At 46.9% G+C, this 25,643-nt stretch overlaps 1 protein-coding gene across 2 annotated transcripts; it reads left to right on the top strand.

Moving 5' to 3' along the window:
- Window positions 1-1,566: 1,566 nt before the first annotated feature.
- LOC311148917 (uncharacterized protein C1orf21 homolog) lies at window positions 1,567-21,052 on the top strand. 2 transcript variants are annotated; one of them, XM_084185941.1, is made up of 6 exons: window positions 1,567-1,653; window positions 9,914-10,043; window positions 15,316-15,401; window positions 18,501-18,571; window positions 19,127-19,187; window positions 19,465-21,052. In XM_084185941.1, the coding sequence occupies exons 2-6, from the start codon at window positions 9,953-9,955 to the stop codon at window positions 19,510-19,512; spliced, it is 357 nt and encodes a 118-aa protein (XP_084042067.1). In that variant the 5' UTR covers window positions 1,567-1,653; window positions 9,914-9,952; the 3' UTR covers window positions 19,513-21,052. The 2 variants fall into 2 exon arrangements, with proteins under 2 accessions (XP_084042067.1, XP_084042068.1); XM_084185942.1 differs by lacking the exons at window positions 1,567-1,653; window positions 9,914-10,043 and adding an exon at window positions 13,404-13,580.
- Window positions 21,053-25,643: the final 4,591 nt, after the last annotated feature.

Below are 25,643 nucleotides of genomic sequence, written 5' to 3'. Positions count from 1 at the left end.
GGCAGGGTAAAGTGACTAGGCATCCAGATAAATGGTAAGAATAAAATAAAGAACAGAGTAGCAGCAGTAAAAGTGTGTTTATGTTGTGTCGTGTCAGTATGTAGTGTTTGAATTTGTGTGGGAGTGTGTAGTGTGAGCGTGTATATAAAGTCTAGTGCTTGAGCGTAGGGTCAGTGCAGGTAGTTTGGGTACCATTAATTGACCATTTAGCAGTCTTATGGCTTCGGGGTAGAAGCTGTCTCGGGGCCTGTTGGACCAAGAGTCAATGCTCCGGTACCGTTTGCTGGACAGTAGCAGAGTGAACAGTCTGTGGCTAGAGTCTTTGGCAATTTTTCTGGCCTTCCTCTTACACCGCCTGATATAGAGGCCCTGGATGGCAGGGGGCTCGGCCCCAGTGATGTACTGGGCTGTCCGCACCACCCTTTGTAGCTCTTTGCGGTCAAGGGCGGTGCAATTGCCATACCAAGCGGTGATGCAGCCAGTCAAGATGCTCTCGATGGTGCAACTGTAGAAATGTTTGAGGATCTGAGGGCCCATGACAAATCTTTTCAGCCTCCTGAGGGGGAAGAGGCGCTGCCGTGCCCTCTGCATGACTGTGCAGGTGTGTGTGGACCATGTTAAGTCCTTAGTGATGTGGACACCAAGAAACTTAAAGCTCTCGACCCAATCCACAAAATCAGTGGGTCTAGGCTAGGGTGTCTGGGATTATGGTATTGATGTGTGTCATGACCAACCTTTCAATGCACATCATAATTACAGATGAGATGTGTGCTACAGGGCGATAGTCATTTAGGCAGATTACCTTAGAGCTCCTGGGAACAGGGACAATGGTGGTCAGTTTGAAACATGTTGGGATTACAGACTGGGACAAGGAGAGATTGAAAATGTCTGTGAAGACACCTGTCAGCTGGTCTGCACATGCTTAGGGAGACATACATCAGTGGTTTCAATACCTATGTTATGTTTGTCATATTATACAATATTTATGAATAATTTCTGAGAGGCTCAATCTGCATGGATCATGCTGTGTACCCCTATTGTCACATTTAATAGAATGTCTCTGTCTTTCTGCCAGTGAGGGGGGATACCATTTCTTAGGGCTGCCCCTGTATTGAAATGGGGCCCCTATAGGTCTATTGATTTTATACTGTGCTAGAATCAATGGCTCACATTTTCTCAGCTTCCACTTTTCTCTCCAGAGAACAACTACTGAGCTGGCATGGTTGAACTCGTAACTCTCCATCCATGATCTTGGTCAATTTTGAGAAACAAGATTTTTTTAAATGTACCTGTCAATCTGTCATTTCCCAGAAAAGTAGTCCCTCTCACATGCCACTGCTTGCTTCTGTTGTCAAAGTAATGTTTTTTTTGTTGCCACTAATAAATATTATTTTGAGTTCACAAAAAATAGCTGCTATATTCTTATTGCCAACAAATAACCCGAATACTTAACGTTACAGTAAAGTCCTCAGCAAGATGGCTGCATTACTGCGCGAAATAGTGGCAACCTGGTAAAATGACGCAGGCCAAAGTTTACGTTCAATGTGGTGGTAATACGGTTCTCAGCCACACTCCACAGCGCCAGCTCCCGCCCGACTATCCGCGTGAAGCTCGGCGAATCTAAAGTGGACCGAGCGGAACCGGTTCAGTAAAGTAAGTATCTAGCTACATAAAAAAAATACTCGCTATTAGTTTTAACACGTTATTAGCTGAGTATGATTTACATATGATTTATTTATATCGTAGCCTTCTCTTTTGTTGTTGTTTCCTGAGTCGGGCTGTGATTTCCCGGCGCTTTCCTTCCTGTGTCTTTGGTTCGGCTCTCGGACATGTATGTGTTCACTACATGCGTCAGGAGTGTACTCAAGGAGAAAATAGTGAAAATGGAGTAGTAGCTGTGTTTTGGTTACCGTTTCGCATACCGTTCGATCTCAATGCTTTTACCAACATTTCATTTTTTAAATCCTCGAGGCGCTGCCCCCCTTGCCCTGTCGCTTTCTCTCTCTCTCTCCTCCCTCTCGTCTGTAAGGCCGTCTGTTTCTGGACTAAAAGCAACAAAAACAGAGAGAACACCTGGGCTGGTATAAAGACAAACACCTTTGTGTAGTATCTATTCTAGTATGTGTCTCTGTGTGTTCACACGTAGAGCCGCTACTCTCTCCCTTTCCCTGCGGGAAACAATGCGCCCAGTGTCTCCCTGCAGCGCAGCTGGACACCGCTCTGTGTTCAGCCAAGCCAGACCTGGGTTGGCCGCTCTGCTGTCACTTGGTTCGTTCTTAATTCACACACATGACTTGTGTCGAGATCTTACGATTCCTCTGAGAGACTGAACGGTGACTCTCAACAGGGTGAATTGGGAGTTATTGCTCATGTCCAATTTGGCTCGAAATGCTCTTCTGTCTGTCTGTGGCTACATGACAGTGGCTATCATATCTCGTCCTCGAGACAGCTACAGCTCAATATTCTCTGGCCACTGATGTGCTTTTATTGGGCAACGTAGGATAATTTTCAGTGTTTACGTTACATCAACATCTCCATAAGGATATAGTCTTCTGTTTAACAATAACATAACAGTAGTCTGTGCACCTGTTATACTGATTTGCTGGTCAGTCGCGGGATGCAATCCCCTGCTGCTGGTCCACTGCAATAGCTGGATCAATGCACATGCATAAATATGGGTGTATTTGAGTAATTGCTTAGCCACTATATCAGGCAAGCAGAACTCTTATACATTGGGTAATATACTCCTCTGAACTCTGTTGTGATTGGATGACCAGCCTGCCCTCTTCCCTCCTCTATTCTACATTTATGTCTGTCTTTATCCGTCTGCCTCCCTCTCTCCCCCTCTATCATCTATGAATGCGATGTGTATGATTCGCAGCTCCCATATGGCTTTTGTTCCAGCGGCGAAAAAAGACCGCGCATAGCTTGCTCTGAAGTCAGCGTCTCCCAGGCAGCGCGCCAGAGAGAGATCGATCTATTATTAGCTGTCCAGTCCTCGCTCATCTGCCCATCTCTCTGCCTCTCAATCTCTCCATTTGTGCTCTCTCACTCTATCCTCTCACTGTCTCTGGCTCTCAGGTCGTGATTTTGGCCTGTCTTTGGCAGAGAGGGAGTGCAACCCTAATTAAGATTGATATGATGCAATGTCAACGTGACATCACTCTGAGGAGGAGGCTGGGTTTCCATAGTTACTGGGAGGCCTGTGTGTGTGATGGTGTGGGGGGGACTGTGTGTTATTTTGGGGGTTGTGTGTGTGTGTGTGTGTGTCCTGACTGCATGTATGTTAGTACCACTGCACATGCTGAGTGTGGTGGTCGGTCCCTGCTCATTGGCATTGCTGAGTGGCGTTAGGTGTCAGGTGAGGTGTTTTGCAGTGTATAAACCACAAGGCCAGCACAACCTGATCCCTCTAGGCACTGACTCACAAAGCTCAGGTACTGCAGGCTGCATGATGCACATTGCTGTGTGTGTGTGTTTCTCTCCCCCACTCTTAGTCCGTGTCTACATAGTGTGTACTGTATACAGAGTCCAGTGAACCAGTGGTACATATGGACAGACCAGGGTATGTTACTTCGTTTTGGACAGAGGGACTTGGCATGTGTTGCTTGCTGCTGTTGCTGTAGCAGGAGACCAGCAGTGCAGAGAGTGGTGCTAGAGGCGTTGCATTGGATTCCCAGAACAGCAGATGGGTGTTGCTCTGTTGAAGGCCAGATAACCTGGACCACACTCAAAGATATGGATCTCAGAGTACAACCAGATAAGAGAACACAGAACACAGCACTGTACAGTGAGAGGTGGAAAAAGTCTGTACTCGTTTGCATTGCAAGGCAGTGAAAAGACCTTCTCACCGAATGAATTCTGACCAGGATTTTGCATTGCCATTTAGAGACATGATTCTGCTCGTTTGTACTCATGTTCCAACTCTGTTCCATTATTCAGGTTTTCTACTCTGCAAATGAGGTCCTCATCATAACAATACAAACCCAACCTGGTCAGTCACACACAGGAAACGGCTTCACCAATTATCCTACTGCAGAGACGCAATTAGATCCAGATTGAAATATATCTGATGCAGTGGTAATGATTGCTAATGAATATTCATGGTCGTACTGTATTTGTCCGCCAACACTTGTCAGAGTGATTCATATGGAGCAGCAGATGGCGAGATGGGGAACAACAGGCCTGGTTGACCTGAGCTCTGCTGTTTGTTGAGCTGGGAGGGCATGTCTGAGAGGGAGCAGGGAGTAGGTCTAGAGAAGGTGATAACATGGTGAATGAGTAAAGAAAGACACACAGAGATACTACTGTACCAGGACACTGATACAGTCTGATACACAGGCCAGGCCACTGTGATAATACTTCAATAAATACGGTCAGGAGTGTTATCCTGACCATGTGACATGAGGAGGGGAAAAACCCTGGGTCCTACTATAAAACTCCTGGCCCTAATCCTAAACACTGCCCTGTGGGAACATCTGTGGAATAGTGGAGGCTGAAGCAACTACCAATGCTGTATGGTTTTCTCTGTCATTGTGGTTCTCCTAGTTTTCCCTTTTATGAACCTCTGTCTTATGAAAACCTCTGTCATATTTCGTATGGCTCCCTGGGGCTGTGGCTGAGGCTGAACACTAGGTTAAATTAATCTGAACTTTAAAGGGATACTTTTGGATTTTGGCAATGAGGCCCTTTATCTACTTCCCCAGAGTGGATACCATTTTTATGTCTCTTGAGTCCAGTATGAAGGAAGTTAGAGGTAGTTTTGCAAGCCAATGCTAGCTAGCATTAGCACAATGACTGGAAGTCTATGGTTATCTGCTAGCAATGGTATCCACAAGTTTATCTGACTCTGGGGAAGTAGATAAAGGGCCTCATTGCCAACATTCCGAAGTGTCCCTTTAACTCAACATTCGGGTTCAATTACTCTTCTGATTAATGAGGTAAGTAACAGTGGCCCTCTGAGCTCTACTCATTCACACTTCCCTCTCTCGCTCGTTCCTTCTTTCTGTCTTTCCTTCTCTCTCCCTCTCTGTCTTGCCCTAAGCCACAGAGGAGAGACAGAACAGGAAATCTAGTGAGCCATGCAGACATCAAATTTTCAACTCAGTTGGCTTATTGGCCTGACAAAAAACATAGTCCTGTCCTGATGCCAATGTATACGGAACAACGATACATCTGTATCTGCCTGACTCTGACTATCTCTATGCCTCAGTGTCTCTCTCTCACTGTCTCTATCTGCCCATCTCTCCATCTCATTGTCACATGACAGAGTTCTCCCAAACAGAGGAGCTGTTATTTGTACATCCTCCTCCCTTCCCCCCAGCCACTTGTACCCACTACAATGGAGGGAGAGTGGAAAGAGGTACTCACCGCAGAACACAAGAGAATGGAGACATGCACAAGAAACAGTAACACCACACTCAGGACAGGTCTTCCTTGTCGGAGTGTAAGAGGCTACAAGCGCACGCTTGTGTGTGTGTTGGCACGGCTTGCCGGCTTGTCAGGCTGATGTAGTGTTTAAACTGGGACAAGGAAGAGAGAAGAGGTACAGGGGTTGCTGCTGGCTATTGTAAATATTATGGTGCTTTGGCTTGAGTGTCCTGTTATGTCAGAGAGATACACAATGCAGGGTCTATCAGTCTCAGCCCTTGTCCAATCACTGGCTCTGTCACTGTCATGGCTGACGATGGGCCTCAGAGACCTGACCTTTGAACCCGACTCTGAGGCCCTGGAAGGCTCTGCTAGCCCTCCCTCCCTTTTCTCCTTCCCTTTCCAGGATAGGTGGGCCCACAGCCAGTTTTTCAGGCCCTGTGGTGGCTCAGACAGCTTCTGGCACAGCAGTGTGTTTGAGAAGGTTCACACACTACTGAGCCTGTGTGTGTGTCTTAGAACATGGTGGACACACTATGGAGCTTGTTTGCGCGTGTGTTTACGCAAGCACACTTGTGCATGTACACATATCCCCCTCAGTGTTCTCTGAGTTCAACTACTCAGACCTGCAGGTGAGTGTGTATGTGTGTGGGGTAAAATGCTGAAACGTGGCTTGCAGCCTTTTGCTGATCCTTGAGTAAATAAGTATCTATGATGTAAGCAGTCTAATAGTATTTTTTAATGTACAGTAGCTGTAGACTTTTAGTATAATGTAGGGATAAGCCTAACGGCAGAATACTTGGAGTGGGTTTGTTAGTTAGGCCTGTCTCTGCCCATGCACCTTGGCATAGATTCTAAAAGAGTCTGAAACTCTATTGGAGGTATGCGACACCATTCTTCCACAAGAAATTCCATCATTTGGTGTTTTGTTGATGGTGGTGGAAAACGCTGTCTCAGGCACCGCTCCAGAATCTCCCATAAGTGTTCAATTGAGTTGAGATCTGGTGACTGAGACAGACACACCCTTTAAACCCCCCTATGCCCCTTTGAGACACCTCTTTCAAAGTCACTGAGATCTCTTCTTCTAGACATGGTAGCCAAATTAATGGGCAACATCTTTATACATCAGCCTAATCATGATGTGATGTTAATTGTTTAATTAACTCAGGAACCACACCTGTGTGGAAGCACCTGCTTTCAATAAACTTTGTATCCCTCATTTACTCAAGTGTTTCCTTTATTTTGGCAGTTACCTGTATCTGTGTATTGATATCATTGGATGAGAGTGTGTGTGTGTATATGAAGGCAGTGTGTGCGAGTTTGTCTGTGTGAGTGCTGGATCCGGTTGGTGTCAGGGTCTTAACTGGCAGCGTAAGCTTGTCCCATTGACACACTTCCACATCTGTTCCTAGCTGACAGGCCTGCATTGTCCACATGCCATCTGTGCTAACTCAACGCTCTCTGCTTTAACACACAGCCCAAACACCATTAACACTGACCTGGCTAGGATTCTACACAGAAGACGGAGAGATTCCTAACTAGACATTCATTAATTCAACTGGAATTTTCAAAAAATTATCCCATAGGATTCAGTCAGGAGGGGAGCTAGAGAGGTTCTCACTCACTCACTCGCTCACTCAGCATTTTACCCCACACACACACCCTGTGCCCAGCCAGACTCCATGGTCTGAGTCATAGTTGAGTTGCTCCAGTTCTGACACAAACAGGCAGTGCCTAAGCAGCCTGGGCTGCAGGGGAAGGCCTCACCGTCAGGCCACAGATAACTCTGTCGGACACCGACCCATCCTCTGTAGTCAGGCAGGATTGGGCTGTTCTGGCCTGATCTGTCTGAACTCCTGCCAATGAGAGCCATGCATGCATGTGTGTGCGTGCATAGCCAGCCCCCAGAAGAATCTCTTCACACTCTCTGGACCTTTAAGAAAGACCTGTGTAAGCTTGCCTCAGGAGATTCATGTTATTTAGCCAAGAAAGCTGTGAAAGACACACACAAGATGGCGAGATGGCGCCGACAGATAGGGCAGCTCTGCTTCTAGCTCCTAAGCAACTTTGCAGTATTTTGAATTTTTTGTGTGTTATTTCTTATATTATTAGACCAGAAATGTGTTGATGTTATTACATACAGCCGGAAATAACTTTTGGATATCAGAGCAGCGGTAATTCATCAGCATTACGACAAGGAATATGACTTTCCCGAATTGGATCCTTTGTTCGTACCCCCCAGGGCAATTGAACTGATTCCAGAGGCTGATCCAAAACACCGCCGGCAGAGAAGAGGTATTCGGAGTGGACTTCTAGTCCCACCATCCACCGCTTCCGAGTATATTACTCGCTAATGTTCAGTCTCTGGATAATAAAGTAGACGAGCTCAGAGGGCGAGGATCTCCTTCCAGAGAGACATCAGGGATTGTAACATACTCTTCTGTTTCACGGAAACATGGCTCTCTCTGGATATACTGTCTTCGTCAATACAGCCAGCTGGGTTCTCAGTACATCGCGCAGACAGGAATAAAGAACTCTCTGGGAAGTAGAAATGCGGGGGTGTATGTTTCATGATTAAGTACTCATGGTGTGATTGTGATAACATACAGAAACTCAAGTCCTTTTGTTCACCCGACCTAGAATACCTCACAATCAAATGTCGACCGTATTACCTCCCAAGATAATTCTCTTCGGTTATAGTCACAGCTGTGTATATTCCCCCTCAAGCCGATACCACGACGGCCCTCAAAGAACTACACTGGACTTTATACAAACTGGAAACCACATATCCTGAGGCCGCATTTATTGTAGCTGGGGATTTTCACAAAGCAAATTTTTTGGAAAACGCTACCGAAGTTCTACCAACACATTGACTGTAGCACTCGCTCTGAGAAAACATTGGACCACTGCTACTCAGCTTTTTGAAATGCCTACAAGGCCTTCCCCCGCACTCCCTTCAGCAAATCTGATCACGACTCCATTTTGCTCCTCCCTTCCTATAGGCAGAAACTCAAACAGGAAGTACCCGTGCTAAGGACTATTCAACGCTGGTCTGACCAATCGTAATCCATGCTTCAAGATTGTTTTGATCACGCGGACTGGGATATGTTCCGGGTAGCCTCTGAGAATAATATTGATGAATACATGGATACGGTGACTGAGTTCATCAGGAAGTGTATAGGAGATGTTCTACCCACTGTGACTATTAAAACCTACCCAAACCAGAAACCGTGGATAGACTGCAGCATTCGCGCAAAACTGAAAGTGCGAACCACCGCATTTAACCATGGCAAGGTGACTGTGAATATGGCGGAATACAAACAGTGTAGTTGTTCCCTCCGTAAGGCAATCAAACAGGCAAAACGTCAGTACAGAGACAAAGGGGAGTCGCAATTCAACGGCTCAGACACGAGACGTATGTGGCAGGGTCTACAGACAATCACGGACTACAAAGGGAAAACCAGCCACGTCACGGACACCGTCGTCTTGCTTCCAGACAAGCTAAACACCTTCTTCGCCCGCTTTCAGGATAATACAGTGCCACCGACGCGGCCCGCTACCAAGGACTGTGGACTCTCCTTCTCCGTGGCTGACGTGAGTAAGACATTTTAGCGTGTTAACCCTTGCAAGGCTGCCGGCCCAGACGGCATCCCTAGCCGCGTCCTCAGAGCATGCGCAGACCAGCTGGCTGGAGTGTTTACGAACATATTCAATCTCTCCCTATCCCAGTCTGCTGTCACCACTTGCTTCAAAGCACACCTGTTGCTTTGTGCAGTGGCCAGCCAGCTCAGAGGGAGGCTGGGTCTGAAGTAAACACTGACCTCCTGTCAACTTCAAACAAGGGGAGGAAAACAGAGGAGGAAAAGGAGTGTCGGCAGCCTGTTGATGCTCTGGAACATTTCTCTCTACTCATCTACTCTCTGTCCTCATTGCTCTCGCTCCCTTTTACTCTACCTCTCCTTCAACCTGTTTCTCTCTGTTTCTTCCTCTCTGAACCCCTCTCCCTCCTTCTCTTTTATTTCTCTATGTACCTCCTGTCTCTGTCCCCCTCTCTCTGTTTCTCTCTCGCTCTCTCTTTCCATCTCTCTCTCTGTCTCAGCGACAGGGCTCAGGGCCTCTGTATTATTGGACTGCCAGTGGCTTGTTCTGAGTTGTGGGTGGTGTCTGAGGCTGATGCTGCCATGCTGTGTCTGTGATAGTGTATTGCGGTCTGTCAATCTGCCTGTGACAGGGTTTTCTTTTGTGCCTGTGACAACAATAGTGTGTGTGACTGACAGTCTGTGCTTGTGACAGTGTATCGCCTGCGACTGACAGTATGACGGTCTGATACTTTGTGCCTGTGACACTGTGTGCGTGACTGACACTCCTTCTCCACACTGACAGGCTCAGAGGCTGCGATATTGTTGCTTTGTCCCAGTTGTCACTAAAATACAATGCATGTGTTAACCAATGTAGTTATCTCTCAATAGCTGCTATGGACTTTAACCGTATCTCTCTCTCCCTCCCTCTACCACCTCTCCCCTACCTTTCTCTTTATCTCCAGGTGAGAGTGCGATGAGGAGAGGAGCCAGAGAGTGAGGAGATGGGCTGCACCTCGGCTAAGCAGGTGTCGGCCGTGCCCAGCGATGAGGAGGGCCGGGGCAAGGCTTACAGCAACGGAGACCTCTTCTCCGGTCAGTACACACTATACACACACTCATATCATCTCCCTCTATTCTAACCCTGGCTACTTTCACCTGTAAAACATCCTCCCCACCTGAAGGCTATTCTATGGAAATATAATGACACACTATAGGATATCCTTCCTGTCCACTCCACACACACTGGCCTGCTGGCTATGTTACCTGTTATACCTCTCCTCTAGTCAAACTCTATACCCAATCTCTAGTCTACAAGGACATTATAATTAGCTATATATTTTATTAATCAATGCCAAGTTGCTGTCACGGGCTGAGGAGATTTTAGGGAATGTTTGTATCATGTTTCCCATTCTATTCCTCCTACCCTGTGTGAATACTAATTAGTGCAGTAGCCTCTAGGATTGCGGAGTGGTTTTGGTGTTGTGTGTCCTCTTAGTACTTACTGTTTTAGCGCTTGGACATGGAGAGAGAGAGGGTGAGAGAGGGTTGAGAAAGTGAATCTAGTTAACAGCATCAATTATAGCTGCTCGCTGGGCAGGCTAGGCTGGGTGCTGTGACTAGGGCTAGAGAGAAAGAGAGAGAGAGAGGATGAGGGATTAGCGACAGATTAAGAATTAGGAGCATCACGCTGGAATAACCACAAAGGAAATGGCAGCTGATGAGCCACAGGAATCCTTGTTCTGTTCTCCCTCTGCTGTCTCGCCTTCTGACCCTCCCACTCTCCCTCACTCGCTCCTTCCCTCCCTCCCTCCCTCCCTCCCACTATCACTCCCTCCCTCGCTCTCTCCATCCCATCTTGTTGCTCTCCTCTTCTTTTAAGGAATGGCTGCATTGTGAGTCTTGATTGGAGGGGGAGAGGGAATGTTCCTTGAGAGAGGAGGATGACGTGGGTTAAAGATTCTCTCTTTTTCTCCTCCTTTTTTCATCTCCTCCTCCCTTTCCCTTCCAAGGCCTCAGTTTCGTGCCTTCCTTTCTCTCTCTCTCCGTATTAGACCATCTCTCCTTCCTTTCCACGTCCTTCCCAGCCACTTTGACGTCTCTCTCCCTTCCACTCCCCCCCCCCTCCATCGCTCCTTCTCAGTGTGTGTTATGTGAATGGTCAGTGACAGCTCATCTGCTAGACTGCAGCCTGCCTCCTACTAGAAGATGATGGTAGATGTTAAATGGGGCTGTGCTCTCGCTGCTGCACTAGGCACTAGTAGACAGTGGGCAGGGCATGGAGGGCACTGGATAGATGATTATATCAACTGCCTGTTCAATGTTGATGGTCACAGAGAGGGAGGGAGAGAACTGTTGACCTGGATACTGTCTGTGGATTACAGCCGACCGCCTGGCCACAGCACATTGATTCTCTCCCCCGCTCTCTTCTTTTTCTCTCCCACGTCCTTCTGCTCATCATCCCTTCTTCTTCCCAGTTCAGCTCATAGGACTTCTATTGATAGAACAGGAGGCTTTGTGTGTCTGGTAAAATGAGCAACACTCATCTCAATCACAGTGATCTGATCCAACAGATTGTGTGCCAGTCAAAATGTCATTGTTCGAGCGCCTGGTGTGGGGGTGTGTGTGTGTGGCAGTTAGGAGTGTGGCGGTGGCGGCAGTCTCCTGCTTATGCTCCTTTACTACAATAACAGGAAAGGCTGAGCTCCCTTACACAAACACCAGGGGAGAAGACAGAAAGGCTGAGCTCCCTTACACAAACACCAGGGGAGAAGACAGAAAGGCTGAGCTCCCTTACACAAACACCAGGGGAGAAGACAGAAAGGCTGAGCTCCCTTACACAAACACCAGGGGAGAAGACAGAAAGGCTGAGCTCCCTTACACAAACACCAGGGGAGAAGACAGAAAGGCTGAGCTCCCTTACACAAACACCAGGGGAGAAGACAGAAAGGCTGAGCTCCCTTACACAAACACCAGGGGAGAAGACAGAAAGGCTGAGCTCCCTTACACAAACACCAGGGGAGAAGACAGAAAATAGCAACACTTTCTGATTGCAGCCTGTTTGAAGTTGGTTTATAATCAGAGTAGGAGCATGGGTGTCTGCTACACCGGAGTGTGTTACCTTGTTTGTTGTAGCACATCAGTTGTTGTCTTGGTGCAGTTTTGCGATTTGATTTGTAGTTGTCCAGACTGTTGTGAGTGGGTGTATTGGTTGTATTGTAGTGTAAATATAGTCGCTATGTTGCTATTGTTGTATCGACATTCAGAACTGAAACTGAAATATGAAGCCTCACTACACTATGTATTTCAGAACGTATCTAACTGATTTTAGATTACATGTGAATAAAAAACATTCTCTTTAGACTTGAGCTGTAATGTAATATGAGACAAATAATATTTCCCGCTATGAGATTAAATTAAGCCCCTTTCATTTCTAAACTGCTACGAAGATGGTGGCATATATACCTAGTGAGTTGGTTGACCAGGCCAGGCAGGCTGAGGGCAGGGCAGTATTAATGACCTCTGGTCTGACATCAGTATATTGTTATTTCACCAACCCAGGCAGGGCAGGGCCAATGTAAATGTCATATCTGCTGAGTCCTTTGGAGACAGTCAGGGCTGGAAGGGAGCCAGGCAGGAGGCTCTGACTGACAGACTGCAGGACGGGGAGAATGACACAGACTGCCCTGGCCACTCCACTTAGCCTGACTGTGCATGGAGTGCACTCAAATGGACACACACTCATGCTCAAATTGACTCAGACACACACACACACACACACACTACTTCCAACTGACAGAGAGCGAGGATTCTCACAGAGATCTCCTAAAGGTCGACACAGGGTCCCAGCTCCTAATGAGAAAGATGTCCACATCAGAGAAACACTTTTTCATCATGACAAAGCAAGCAGCCCTGTCACCACAGTGGAAATGACTATCTCTCTTTAACCCCATCGTCTGTTAGTCAGTGCCAATGGAGACGCACACTTACTGATACACATCCTCTCCAATATGGCCAAATGTATCCTGGTCCCAGATCTGTATGTGCTTTAGCCAACTGACTGTCATTATTATTATTGTCATGCCATACAAGCACATACATGTACAGATCTGGGACCAGGCTATGACAGATAGATCCATTGTATAGATCCATTTTTGTTTCCATGAAATATAGTAATTCTTCTTTGTCCTTTTATAGGCTCATCTTCAGTGTGGTTACGTGCCTTTTGATGTCTGCTCAGTGTTAGTCGTTTTTTCTCCTCTGTTACCTGCCTCTGTTACTAAGCCACAGTGACTGTTGGTTGGCTTCATTCAATGTGTTTTGCTTTAGGTGTGTGTGTGTGTCGGCGTGCGCAGACAGGCTGCTTTGCTCTGACATGTTTGCATTCCCCAGGCAGGCAGCTGTAGAGAAAACATTCCTCTCTCTCTATCTCTCCTCCCCCTCTCTATGTGGTAGGGCTTGCTAACTATCACAGATTACAAAGGGAAACCCAGCTGCGATCTGCCCGGTGACGCGAGCCTACCAGACGAGCTAAATGCCTTCTATGCTCGCTTCGAGGCAAGCAACACTGAACCATGCATGAGAGTACCAGCTGTTCCGAACGACTGTGCGATCACGCTCTCCGTAACCGATGTGAGTAAGACCTTTAAACAGGTTAACATTGTGGTAGGCCTGATCACCGACGACGATGAGACGGCCTATAGGGAGGAGGTCAGAGACCTGGCAGTGTGATGCCAGGACAACAACCTCTCCCTCAATGTTAGCAAGACAAAGGAGCTGATCGTGGACTACAGGAAACGGAGGGCAGAGCACACCCCCATTCACATCGACGGGGCTGAAGTGGAGCGGGTCGAGTGCTTCAAGTTCCTCAGTGTCCACATCAATAAGGATCTATCACGTTCAAAACACACCAACACAGTTGTGAAGAAGGCACGACAACGCCTCTTCCCCCTCAGGAGGCTGAAAAGATTTGGCATGGGCCCTCAGATCCTCAAAAGTTTCTACAGCTGCACCATTGAGAGCATCTTGACTGGCTGCATCACCTCTTGGTTTGGCAACTGCTTGGCATCTGACCGCAAGGCGCTACAGAGGGTAGGGCGTACAGCCCAGTACATCACTGGGGCCGAGCTCTCTGCCATCCAGGACCTCTATACCAGGCATTGTCAGAGAAAGGCCCTAAATATTGTCAAAGACTCCAGCCACCCAAGTCATAGACTATTCTCTCTGCTACCGCACGGCAAGCATTACCGATGCACCAAATCTGGAACCAACAGGACCCTGAACAGCTTCTACCCCAAGACTGCTAAATAGTTAGTCTGGGTAGCTATTTGTTTAACTATCTGCATTGACCCTTTTTGCACTATATATTTTTTACTCATCACATACGCTGCTACTGTTTAATATCTGTCACTTTATTCCTAGGTACAGTGCCTTCGGAAAGTATTCAGACCCCTTGACCTTTTCCACATTTTGTTATGTTACAGCCTTATTCTAAAATTGATTAAATCGTTTTTTCCTCTCATTAATCTACACACAATACCCCATAATGACAAAACAAAAACAGGTTTTTAGACATTTTTGCTAATTTATTACAAATACAAAACTGTGTTTAATCTGATGTTGCTGTCTTGCACACACTGATGACACACAGAGAGTGTGAGACAAACACACACATACAGGTGTCAGGAAGGATACTGCAACTGCATCTCAGAGGGACTGAAGCACAGAGACGGACGGAGAGGGGATAGAGTGAGTGAGACAGTGTGAGAAAGAAAGTAATGAGGTGAGAGGAAGAGGGGAATGGAGTGAGACGGTGAGAGGAAGAGGGGAATGGAGTGAGATGGTGAGGGGAATGGAGTGAGACGGTGAGAGGAAGAGGGGAATAGAGTGAGTGACAGAGAGAGGAAGAGGGGAATGGAGTGAGAGGGACAGTGAGAGGAAGAGAGTGAGTGACACAGTGAGAGGAAGAGGAGTAGAACCGTATACTGGCTGCAGATGAAACATTTCAGATAGACTGACTGCACATGGCAGGTGCCTTTCCCTCCCTCCCGATCTCTCACTATCTGTCTGATATGAGTCCTTTTCAGAGAAAGGCAAAATACACTGAATAGAGCTGATAAGACCGGCCGTACAGTGTGGGTTTATTAGCGTGCAGTGTGTGTCAGTGTTGGTGTGTTTCGGTGGGTGTATGCTGCTTTATCAGAACCTGGGCAGCTACTCAGAAAATAAAGTTACCTGTTATGTTCTGTCTACTGTTGGGTGGGGTTCTCTCTCTATCAGTGTGTGTATTTTCAGTGCTACTGATATGCAGGAGTAGTTATTTAGTTGTCTAACTGTACTCTCTCTCTGTTTTTCTCTCTCCATACAGACGAGTACAAGATGAAGGGAGTGGAGGAGGTGAAGTACATGCGTGGAGAGGAAGACCGGGTGAACGCACGCAACCAGGAGAACCTGGTGAGAGGAGCCACGCACACGCACGTCTCTCTGACTGTCCATCAACATGCAACACACAGTCCTCTGACTGTCCATCAACATGCAACACACAGTCCTCTCTGACTGTCCATCAACATGCAACACACAGTCCTCTCTGACTGTCCATCAACATGCAACACACATCTCTCTGACTGTCCATCAACATGCAACACATGTCTCTGACTGTCCATCAACATGCAACACACGTCTCTTTGACTGTCCATCAACATGCAACACACGTCTCTCTGACTGTCCATCAACATGCAACACACAGTCCTCTCTGACTGTCCATCAACATGCAACACACAGTCCTCTTTGACTGTCCATCAACATGCAACACACAGTCCTCTTTGACTGTCCATCAACATGCAACACACGTCTCTCTGACTGTCCATCAACATGCAACACACAGTCCTCTCTGACTGTCCATCAACATGCAACACACAGTCCTCTCTGACTGTCCATCAACATGCAACACACAGTCCTCTCTGACTGTCCATCAACATGCAACACACAGTCCTCTTTGACTGTCCATCAACATGCAACACACGTCTCTCTGACTGTCCATCAACATGCAACACACAGTCCTCTCTGACTGTCCATCAACATGCAACACACAGTCCTCTCTGACTGTCCATCAACATGCAACACACAGTCCTCTCTGACTGTCCATCAACATGCAACACACAGTCCTCTCTGACTGTCCATCAACATGCAACACACAGTCCTCTTTGACTGTCCATCAACATGCAACACAGTCTTATTTGACTGTCCATCAACATGCAACACACATCTCTCTGACTGTCCATCAACATGCAACACACAGTCCTCTCTGACTGTCCATCAACCTGCAACACACATCTCTCTGACTGTCCATCAACATGCAACACACAGTCCTCTTTGACTGTCCATCAACATGCAACACACAGTCCTCTTTGACTGTCCATCAACATGCAACACACGTCTCTCTGACTGTCCATCAACATGCAACACACAGTCCTCTTTGACTGTCCATCAACATGCAACACACGTCTCTCTGACTGTCCATCAACATGCAACACACGTCTCTCTGACTGTCCATCAACATGCAACACACAGTCCTCTCTGACTGTCCATCAACATGCAACACACAGTCCTCTTTGACTGTCCATCAACATGCAACACAGTCTTCTTTGACTGTCCATCAACATGCAACACACGTCTCTCTGACTCTCCATCAACATGCAACACACGTCTCTCTGACTGTCCATCAACATGCAACACACGTCTCTCTGACTGTCCATCAACATGCAACACACAGTCCTCTCTGACTGTCCATCAACATGCAACACACAGTCCTCTTTGACTGTCCATCAACATGCAACACAGTCTTCTTTGACTGTCCATCAACATGCAACACACGTCTCTCTGACTCTCCATCAACATGCAACACACGTCTCTCTGACTGTCCATCAACATGCAACACACAGTCCTCTCTGAATGTCCATCAACATGCAACACACAGTCCTCTTTGACTGTCCATCAACATGCAACACAGTCTTCTTTGACTGTCCATCAACATGCAACACACGTCTCTCTGACTGTCCATCAACATGCAACACACAGTCCTCTCTGACTGTCCATCAACATGCAACACACAGTCCTCTTTGACTGTCCATCAACATGCAACACACAGTCCTCTTTGACTGTCCATCAACATGCAACACACAGTCCTCTTTGACTGTCCATCAACATGCAACACACAGTCCTCTTTGACTGTCCATCAACATGCAACACACAGTCCTCTCTGACTGTCCATCAACATGCAACACACGTTTCTCTGACTGTCCATCAACACACACACACACACACACACACACACACACACACACACACACACACACACACATACATACATACATACATACATACATACATACATACATACATACATACATACATACATACGCTACACAAATGCAAACACACACACACACACACACACACATACATACATACATACATACATACATACATACATACATACATACATACATACGCTACACAAATGCAAACACACACACAGCCGTGGTGCCTCCTGAGCAGGTAGAGACCGCGTGTTGGCATGTATGGAATGTGGGAGTTTCATAAGGTTGTTTTGACCCCTTCCTTCATGGTCCAATATCTATTATTTAGTCTTTCCTACTAACACTGTAAAATAACCAGAAAAGTGCACACCCTTTTGGATGAAGTAACAATTGAAGGAAAGGAAAGGAATCAAAACTCAAAAGAGAAATGAAAGTCATACCCTACTATTGATTGTCATTGCATTGTGTCTTTATTCCACCATTGTTGTGACTGTGCTGCCGTCGTCATAGTGGCATTAGTTTCAACATATGCCACAGCTGGCTTAAAACATGCAGCAGAACAAATAACCTCATTTTCAGAAGTGACTTTTTTTTTATGTGAAGGCTTAATGAAACGTACTCACAGGCAACCGTTTCTCACAGACGCACATTTAATCCTGCAGTCAAAGTGCACACACACAAACAGATTTATGTGTGATGCTGCATATCCATGAAATGCCTGTAGTTAGCCTGCGCAGTAGCAGAGAGATCTAAAGGCTGAGAGGACAGCTCATAGTTTAGAACATGCTAAGCCCTTGGCATCCTTTTCCTCCAGAGCACAGCCAGCACCTCTAATGATCCAGACCAGTGAGGAAGTCTTTCCCTTTGTCAGTCCCCCTGGCCTACCAGCCTCCGAGCCTCCCTGCCAGCATGCCTTGGTCCAGGCCAGAGCAGACCAGGCTCTCCTGTACAGGGCCTAACTCTACATGGCTCAGTCACAGGCAGCGTCTCTCTTCCCAGCTCCATGGCCCCAGCAGCAGGGGTAGGCAGCCTCTCTATTCCCAGCCTTAGGGCCACAGCTGGGCCAGGCAACTCTTCCTTAGGGCCCAGGCAGGCAGGGGGCAGGTAGCTATTCTCTCCCCAGCCTCTAACCTACTACATGGGTTCCGGAGGGGGGGGGGGGGGGGGGGTAGGAACTGTGAGCTGATGTGTGTGTGTGTGTGTGTGTGTGTGTGTGTGTGTGTGTGTATTTCAGGAGAAAAGCTCTGTACATTACAGGGGCAAACAGCAGAAAGAAGGATCTGGAGCCAATGCCAACAGGACAAAGTGAGTCATAGTGTGTGTGTGTGTGTGTGTGTGTGTGTGTTATAACGCTGTATGTGTATACGTACACACGTTATCACCTAGTCATCGTATTACTTAACAATCATTGCAGTGATTTTATACAGTATGTATTCATAAATGCTATCAGGCAGTGTGATTTATTATCCTTGTAGTGTAGCTGAGTGGTTAGTGCCTTTTGTTTCCAGTCGTGTAATGGGGCTCTATTTTCTGTTTGGTGACATTGTGTGTGGATTAACATATTGGGTGCTGTATCAGTATTTAGTTTGTCTTTGGATTATAGACTCCGGAGTGAGCTCTCCATAAAATTATTATTCAAATTCCTCCACAACCACAAAGGCTCTCGCAGAAGCAGGGGTTTAGAACTGTTTGTGTCTCTCTCCTGTGTGGGGGGTGTAATGGAAAATTCTAGTGGTGTGTTTGTTGCCTCCTGTTTCCTCCCCCTCTAACTTCCTCCTTCATTCTCTTTCTCACTACCTCTCTCTCTCGTTCTCACTTGTTTTCTCTCGCTCTTTCTCATTCTCTCCCTTTCCTTCACAGCATCCACACATCAGAGAGCCAGCAGGAGTTCTTCAGGATGCTGGATGAGAAGATTGAGAAGGTGAGGGGGGGGAGGGAGGGACTGGGCAGCAGGGCCTGAACATTTAAAGAGAGTCTCCTGTGGGATTGGGGGCTGCTATAGGCCTGATCTGACTAGCAGGAAATACTTCAACTTGAGCTACATCCAGATTGGGCCTTTAAAAGACACGACATTATTCCTATCCACTTCATCCCTGTCTTCTCTATCCACTCCATCTCTCCTACGTGATGCGATCTGTCCTCCCTCTATCAGCCCTCTCTTCTCTTGGTCTCATCCCTCATCTGTGGTGTGTCCACAGGGACAGGACTACTGTTCGGAGGAGGAAGAGGCGGAGGACGGGACATAGCACACAGGCCCCCGACTCAATCCCCTACAGAGAGCCTCCCAGAGTGTGTATGGGTGCATGTGAGAGAATCAGTGTTTGTATGTTGTGTGTGTGTGTGTGTATGTATGTTTGACTGCCTTGTGATTCTGTATGTGTTGGACGTGAGCTTGTGTTTTTTGCGTGTGTGAGAGCGAGAGAGAGAGAGAGAGAGAGAATGCTATCCTCAAAGACTGTTGCCTCCATCTTGGCCCTCGTCACATTGGGTCCCTTAGTAGATTGCTGGAGGGAGAGACGAACGAGGAGACAGAAATGTGGACTCACTACAGCCAGGCCAGTGTGCCTGCTCCCCTGCAGGACTATGGAGAGATACTACCCCACCCCTCTACCCCAACTACCACCCCAGTGAACTGTACTGTGGTCCCTGGTCCAGCTTTGTGTATACCACCCCCTCGTGACTCGTCGTTGGCATCGCAGTCTCGGGAGACCATAGATTTCTTGTGCCTGGGGGTTAGGTCATAGTGCAGTGTCTGCTGTGGCTGTGAAGTCCACCCTCCTGGTTTCCACCCTCCATGGCCCTGGCTGTTGTGCTTCGTCTGCGAGGAGCAGAGATGTGGATGGAGATAGCGGAGGGGGGGCACTTCCATATCCCCCACCAGCCCTCGTCACAGAACTGAGGCTCACTGCTGGAGTGGGCCAGACAGAGGACGAGAGGGAGGGAGAAGAGAAAAATCATGATATTTTAATAAGAGAAAGAAGGGGGAGAGAGTGGGTTATTCTGACGCTCTGAACTCCTGCCTTTTGAAGGACCTTTTTTTATTCTGTTCATCCAGTTCAGTTCTTTTAATTTAATTTGAATGTTTGTTTTTTTTAATATGCCTTCTATCATAATGCATCACCTCCCGCAGGCTACAGCTCTATGTGCCAGAGCTCCTGGGTCTCTACACAACCTGTCCTCTTAAATATACCCTCAACACTACTATACCAGACCCTGGCTTTGTGAGACTAAACACACACTCCACACACACTCAACCTCATATTCATAGATGCAGACACACAAATACGCACTCATATATTCACACACACACACATTTGTACAGACAAAAGCAGCTAGACACAAACACACAGAGATGCCATTGTATTGCTGTCATTTCGTTAGCCGAGTGTTATGTAAGTATGTTAATAGGCTGTGGTGTTGAGGGGTTTGGGTGAATGTAGGAACCAGCAGCCGTGGGTTGTTTGGTTTCTGCTGCTGGACTTATTAATGTGCACCTGCAGTGTTCATTACCCTTTCCTCTGCATTGGTAGCTCAGTCGCCGCTTCTCTTCAACTCAGCAGTATTGGCAGAGTAGAGTGACCCTCTGTTGACACACACACACACACACACACACACACACAGCCTTTCATGGACTGAGAAGTGAGTTGAAAGGAAAATATGTATGGTTGCCTGGGAGACACAGCCCTGATCATGCTTATGTCATCATCATTACTGGATTCTTTCTTTTTCATTTGATTTTTCAATAATTTTTGTTTTTCTATTAAAAATAAAAACACAGGAGCTGTTCATCTTCTGTGTGTCTCTCTGTGTTTCAGTCTGTGTGTCTCTCTGTGTTTCAGTCTGTGTGTCTCTCTGTGTTTCAGTCTGTGTGTCTCTCTGTGTTTCAGTCTGTGTGTCTCTCTGTGTTTCAGTCTGTGTGTGTCTCTGCGTTTGTCTGTGTGTCTCTCTGTGTTTCTGTCTGTGTGTCTCTCTGTGTTTCTGTCTGTGTGACTCAGAAGTGGTGTGTTGTTAACAGTTTCAGTAAGGAAAGTCCAGTCATGCTGACATCACCGTTGGATTGAAAAGTCAGTTGATTTTCCTCTGGTAATGGTCCCAAAGCCATGTTGCAGTTTCTACAAACAGAGAAAGACCACTTCTGGTCAAGACTGATGCTTTGCGCAGTCTGGTGGTAGAATATCAGAACTGCACCTGAGGCGTCATTAATTACAAACAGCCTATTCAGTGTGAGACAGATGGACATAGTGGATATGTGTTAAAGGATATGCAGGAGGAAGTTTGACATTATGAAATGCATTCTCACAACTATCGATAGCTAATATGTTAAAGATCTGAGATCTCTGTTTGCCTTGAGTCATTAGTGTGGTCACTGGGATGGATGTGGATTTCTATTTAGAAACCAGTACATAGTAGTCAGGTTTATTGTGCTACTGTACCTCCCAAGGGGCTGGAGCGGAACATACACGCACAGTCTCTCTCTCTCTCTCTCACAGGGGCACATGAGGTTATAATCAGCAGCCACTGTACAGCAGCACAGAGAGAGGAAAAAGTCCCAGTGGGCCTAGTTCTCACAGCCAGCCAATCTCTCCCACCAAGAGAGAAAGAAAGAGAGATGGATGTTGCCCGTTAACCTCAGACAGGAATATGGGCAAGACAATGTTCTTTCCACTATGAGGTAAGGGCCCAATAAACCCCTCCCTCCCCTTGTGAGTGTGCTCTCATTAGGGTACAGCATGTTCTAGCAGTCTGGCTGAGAGAGGTTTAAGGCCCACTTTGCAGTGTGTTGCACACCTCACACAAACACACACAGTTCCTGGAGGTTTATCACGTGGAACTGTGTATGACCAGTGTGTGGACGAGGGGCTACTGGTTCTGTGTGTGTGTGTCTCACTGTGAGATCCCAGGGGAAGTGAGTGATAGAGCAGTGCTTGGAGTGGGGAGGTGCCCAGTGGTCCTCTGTAGCTCAATTGGTAGAGCATGGCGCTTGTAACGGGACCACCCATACGTAAAAAATGTATGCACACATGACTGTAAGTCGCTTTGGATAAAAGCGTCTGCTAAATGGCATATTATATGATTGCCCTTATTGGCTGGTCTCTCTGTGAGACTCTAGCTCTCTGCCAGCATGATTTCACTCAGCTATTACTGTTAACTCAATCCAGCAGCTTCTAGTTATCTGCCTCTCTCCATCTCTCTCCTATTACCCATCTAATACACCCACCAGGCAGCTCTTAGTACCTGGCTCTAGCTCCACTGCAGTAGCTGCCTCTCCAACTGTCTCCCTATTTCTATATACAGCCTTGAGATGCTGCTCCATATGCACTGGATTACTCAGGCAGACAACCTTCAGATCCGAGGAGTCACAGCTACTGATACACTATAATGGATTGAAATGCACTCTGTGAATGCAAATGCCTCTCCAAGTGCTCCAAGCTCTTTACATGGGAATTCTGAGAACTCCCGGATGTGGCCGTAGCATTCTACTGGGAATAATGCCTGTCACATACTGCATCTACTTCACATGATACGGAGGGAACAGTAGCATCCGGTTGGGTATAGTACATGTAGGCCCAACTATGTTTCACAGGAGGTTGGTGGCACCTTATTTGTGGAGAACGAGCTCGTGGTAATGACTGGGGCGGAATCAGTGGAATGGTATCAAACACATGGTTTCCAGGTGTTTGATGCCATTCCATTTGCTCCGTTCCAGACATTATTATAAACCGTTCTCACCTCAGCAGCCTCCACTGGTATGTATGGCTGTGAGAAGAGAGGAGGCTGTACATGACAGACTACTTGTCTCTAAGACACTCTCTGACCCCATGCAGTGTTTTCTTCCACCATCTGTGGCTGAGAGCCCTGGAAGAATTAAAGGATGGGACTTCAGATCCCCCCCGTACCCTCCCTCCCCCTCTCTGTGAGTGTGTTGGCCACAGTGAGAGCACCTTCTGTTGGGCAACCAGCTCCAGAAATCTTTCAGAAAACACACTTTTGGAAGCAGCAAACAGAGAGTGCTAACTGTCCCACTAGAGATCCTGGTTCGAATCCAGGCTCTGTCGCAGCCGGCCGCGACCGGGATACTCATGGGCGGCGCACAATTGGCCCAGCGTCGTCCAGGGTAGGGGAGGGAATGGCCGGCAGGGATGTAGCTCAGTTGATAGAGCATGGCGTTTGCAACGCCAGGGTTGTGGGTTCGTTTCCCAGGGGGGCCAGTATAAAAAATATATATATATGTATTCACTAACTGTAAGTCGCTCTGGATAAGAGCGTCTGCTAAATGACTAAAATGTAAATGTTTCTGTAGCCATATTTTTCAGTCCAGCTTTTGAGCAAATGTTGGGTGCGCATAATTCCTCTCCTCTCACTGGCTGCTCTACAGGGTTCCACAGCAGTGTTTCCCAACTCCAGTTCTCCAGTACCCCCAACAGCACACATTTTTGTTGTAGTCCGGGACATACATACCTACATTTACATTTTAGTCATTTAGCAGACGCTCTTATCCAGAGCGACTTACAGTTAGTTATTTTTTCATATTCTTTTTTTTAGACCCCCTGTGGGAATCGAACCCACAACCCTGCCGTTGCAAACGCCATGCTCTACCAACTGAGCTACATCCCTGCCGGTCATTCCCTCCCCTACCTTGGACGACGCTGGGCCAATTGTGCGCCGCCCCATGGGTCTCCCGGTCGCGACCGGCTATGACAGAGCCTGGATTCGAACCAGGATCTCTAGTGGCACAGCTAGCACTGCTATGCAGTGCCTTAGACCACTGCGCCACTCGGGAGCTAGCCTCATTCAACTCATTTAGGGCTTGATGATTTGTTGACAATTTGGGACCACTACATTGACTTGAGGACCATTACATTTACAAACTACGAGGATCTACCCTACTATTTTGAGTGGCTCTGAAATTGTGGATCTATTTTACATTTACGTCATTTAGCAGACGCTCTTATCCAGAGCGACTTACAGGAGCAATTAGGGTTAAGTGCCTTGCTTAAGGGCACATCGACAGATTTTTCACCTAGTCAGCTCGGGGATTAGAACCAGCGACCTTTCGGTTACTGGCACAACGCTCTTACCCACTAAGCTACCTGCCGCCCTACTTATATCATATACTGTAAGTAGCAGGTTAGTTGTGCTACAACAGTTATAATAAAATGTGCAGCTAGTATAGATTGTATCAAGCCAGTTATCCTGGACATGTTCAATCGCAAGTGATCGAAGGCACTTGAATTACAATAGCATGTAATCCAGCTGTGTACCTCTTCATGGCATCCATCCTCCGCCATCGTTAATGATCTCTTTGCCAGCCCCGCTTCGAGTAGGCAAATCTCCTGCGATCCTTTAGGGGTTTGGGACGTTGGTCGAGGGAGTAAAAAAAACTACAGGCGTGCATATCTGGTAGCAACGGAAGCAGCAACCTTGGATGCAGGGGGGGTGTCTCTTCCATCGAACACTCTCCCTGCGAAAGTAACCTTTGCATCTCATTATGTGCATTTAGGGAACGTGTTGGACCACAGTTTAGAACATCATAAGCTTGGCAGTAGTCATCATGAAGCATGTAGAACTGGTGATTTAGAATTTGTTTCCCTTCCAGCCAAAATGAAACCATGCATTTATCCCAAACAGAAGTGGAATATCAGCCGTTCATGGAGTTCTGCATTTCACAAAGGTTGGAAAGGACAAAGGACTGCATGTGATGTATGTAGCGACAATTGTAAAGCAAATGCTTTGGGGTAAAATGGAGAACATATGGTAAAACATTTCAGAGTAGGAGGTATGCAGACATTGCAAGAAAAAACTGTCTGAATTATATGCAAGTGCATAGATACAATTGTGTAAAAATGTAACTAAGGGCATGCCACAAAACAACATACTGTAAATCTGGTAATCTGAGTTCAGGAACATTGACTAATGTTGTCTTCAGACTACAAAAACAAGTCAAGCCAGGAAATAAATTAATACATGGTGTGGCTTACATTGTCAGGCTCATCTCTTGGATTATTACTTTATAAAGCTTCATAATCATTACTGTGTGAAGGAACATTGATGGATTCCAACCGCTGCTACTGTATTGGGGCACTAGGGGGAGCTAATTGGATCTCTTGGAACCTGCTTCAACACAATGGACAGACAGACATGTCTACTTAGTACTCCTGTCCAGACATCTCTCATCAGGAACATCCATCCAACTACAGTGTTAATGGTAATGTACACTCCTTAGACCATTTCAATCAAGAATGGAAACATCAACAGGTGGCTTCACTCTTGGGTAAATAAACAGTGTCTGTTTGTCTGTCAGTCCTTCTGCCTGTACGTTTGCCCATCTGTCTGTGTCTGTCCTTCTGCCTGTCTGTTTGTCTGTACTTACCATACA

The sequence above is a fragment of the Coregonus lavaretus genome, assembly GCF_964263955.1.
Source record: "Coregonus lavaretus genome assembly, chromosome: 21".
Classification (NCBI taxonomy): Eukaryota; Metazoa; Chordata; class Actinopteri; order Salmoniformes; family Salmonidae; genus Coregonus; species Coregonus lavaretus.
This window is presented reverse-complemented; position numbering and strand designations above follow the sequence as displayed.